General features: G+C 45.9%; 1 protein-coding gene across 1 annotated transcript; it reads right to left on the reverse strand.

Annotated features, from left to right (window-relative positions):
- Positions 1-522: 522 nt before the first annotated feature.
- On the reverse strand, positions 523-1,074 carry H6S33_012386 (uncharacterized protein; the record flags this gene model as incomplete). The annotated part of the gene is made up of 1 exon (XM_044843731.1): positions 523-1,074. The coding sequence occupies one exon, from the start codon at positions 1,072-1,074 to the stop codon at positions 523-525; it is 552 nt and encodes a 183-aa protein (XP_044695035.1).
- Between the last annotated feature and the right edge of the window lie 1,172 nt (positions 1,075-2,246).

Genomic DNA, 2,246 nt, shown 5'->3' on the forward strand with positions numbered 1-2,246 from the left:
GTAAAGGGCTATTACACGTTAAAACAGGTGAAACATAAACAACAGCGGCGGACGAGGGTAAACTGAGATAGATGAAGTATGGCGGTATGTTTGAATGAGGAGAGAGAAGATCGATGTCGGAATGTAGTGTTCGTAAACCCTCGAGGTATTTTGATGTCGTTTCTTCACGAACAGTCAACTGGTGGGAGTCAATCCGTCATTACTCTCCTTTGGTGCTTCTGCTGTGAGATATGCCTCTCGCGCAACACCGATCCGTCTACCGTTTCCGTTCCCACGTATGAAACAAACCCCCAACCTTTAACCAAAAGAAAAAAAAAGAACCTTTCGTGACAGAAAATAAAACCCAATATGCATTTCGACAAACAGATCACAAACATAGCCAGAGTGAGGGAAAATGGACTAGACTCCGTACGTTTCTTAACACCTGCGCCGAAAAGCAGACAAAAGCAGTTCATCCGAGAATAAAGAAAAGTCGTCAGAGAATTGACGTTGTCGTCATTCCCCTTCCTGCAAGGTGCTCATTTATGGGGATCTTGGGGTGTCCTTCTCCTTCAATCCTCCAATTCTTTCGAGATCGACAGACGCGAAACGATCATCCGATCTCTGTTGATATGGCGGAAGTGCCTCCTCCTTCAAAGGGCGAACAAATCCAACACCGGCCTCGCCCACCTCAACTACCATGACTCTTGAGATCCTGCGACCAGTTTCCTTGTCGGTTTCTTCGGGAAATGTAATTCTGATCTCAGGTACGTTCTCAGGGCTTAATGGCATAGGAGAAGAGTTGTCGAGGAGTTGTTCCTTCTCGGAGTACATAAGTGTAGAATTGCGGGTAGAAATCGTCAGGCCATGCTGGTTTTTGTTTGCAGACTCGTATGTTGGTAAAGTACCGGCTGCCTTGCGCTGCTTGCGAATACGGTTAAGAACAAAAAGTGAAAAGCTGAGGATCAAGGTAAGGGCAATCAAGATAACCAGAGAGATGAGGAGCGAAGACATGGTGTGGTTATTTGCTTCGTAGTTAGCGTCAGAGTTGGGATCGTTTATGTTGCGACGGTTGATCAAGGGCATGGCAGGCATTGTATTATATTATAATAGTTCGTATTAGGGCTGTTGCTTAGGTTCCTGTTGAATATGCTGTCGAGAGAGCTGAATGAGTGAGTAGTACCGGGTTTCGGGCAAATCGGACGTAACGAATAAGTCGGTTGTTTATTGGCCTGATAGAGATCGTAACGGATTATGCTGTTGGTAGTGTCTGGTATTAGTGACAATTGACAACGAAGACAGGAGACAAGTGTGCCTTGAAGTTTGAAAATGAAACCAGAACATATCGGGGCATAGAATGATATGGAAACGGCAGAAGGTGGGGTGGGGTGTGGGTGGTGGTAGTGGAACATGGTGCAATGATTGAATGCCATCATGTCACAGATGATAGACATTGTACTCTAAAATTGGGTACAGACCGAAGGGATCAAGAACAGGCACGTAACCCTTGGAGCAAGGAATGCACGGAGGGGAAAAGCGAACGAATCATGGAGGAAATGCCAGGCACGTACATATTACTAACGTAGCGGGTACTAACAACGCAAACTAGGTATGCAAGGGCGATAGAAAAAAAGAACAAGAGGACAAAGACAGGACAGTACTGAAGAGTACGGGGAGAGAGAGAATGTGAGGTTGAGTAAGTGAATGATCGGAAGGCAATTTGCAGGCCAGCAAAAGAGTGAAGCCGGACAATTAGAATCGCTGCTGAAAGGAATGACAGGTAGCGAGAAGTGGGAATAGCGGTGGTAGGGGGGAAGGGTTAAAAGAAGGAAAGAGGGAAAAAGAGAGAGAGAAGGGAGAAAGGAAGAGAGAAAAACAACGTTTGGTATCAATTCTTCGCTCTTGGGGAAAGGGGTATAAAAGTGGTGAACGGGCGTGTAATTTTACCTACATGGCCCTTTGTGCTTTGTTTGGCAGTAACATCACGCCCTAACAGGCGCCAACTTCCACTTTCAACCGTCGTCTAACGTTTTTAGGCAACATCCCGCCTCGGTTGCCGTTCCCCCACGGTCTCACCAGTCTACTTTAGGCCAAATTCCATGATCCATGTCGGTCAATCAGCCAGTCAACAGGCTACCCCAACCGAAACTGTCACCTCGACATTTTGCGAATTCACTAGGTTTGAGATGAGATCATTAAGGTGCACTTCACCTACCAACGATACAAACAATCAGTATGAAATATTGCCTGCATTGAATGAAAAAACC

This window comes from Morchella sextelata (assembly GCF_020137385.1).
Source record: "Morchella sextelata strain SCLS chromosome Unknown scls_8, whole genome shotgun sequence".
Classification (NCBI taxonomy): Eukaryota; Fungi; Ascomycota; class Pezizomycetes; order Pezizales; family Morchellaceae; genus Morchella; species Morchella sextelata.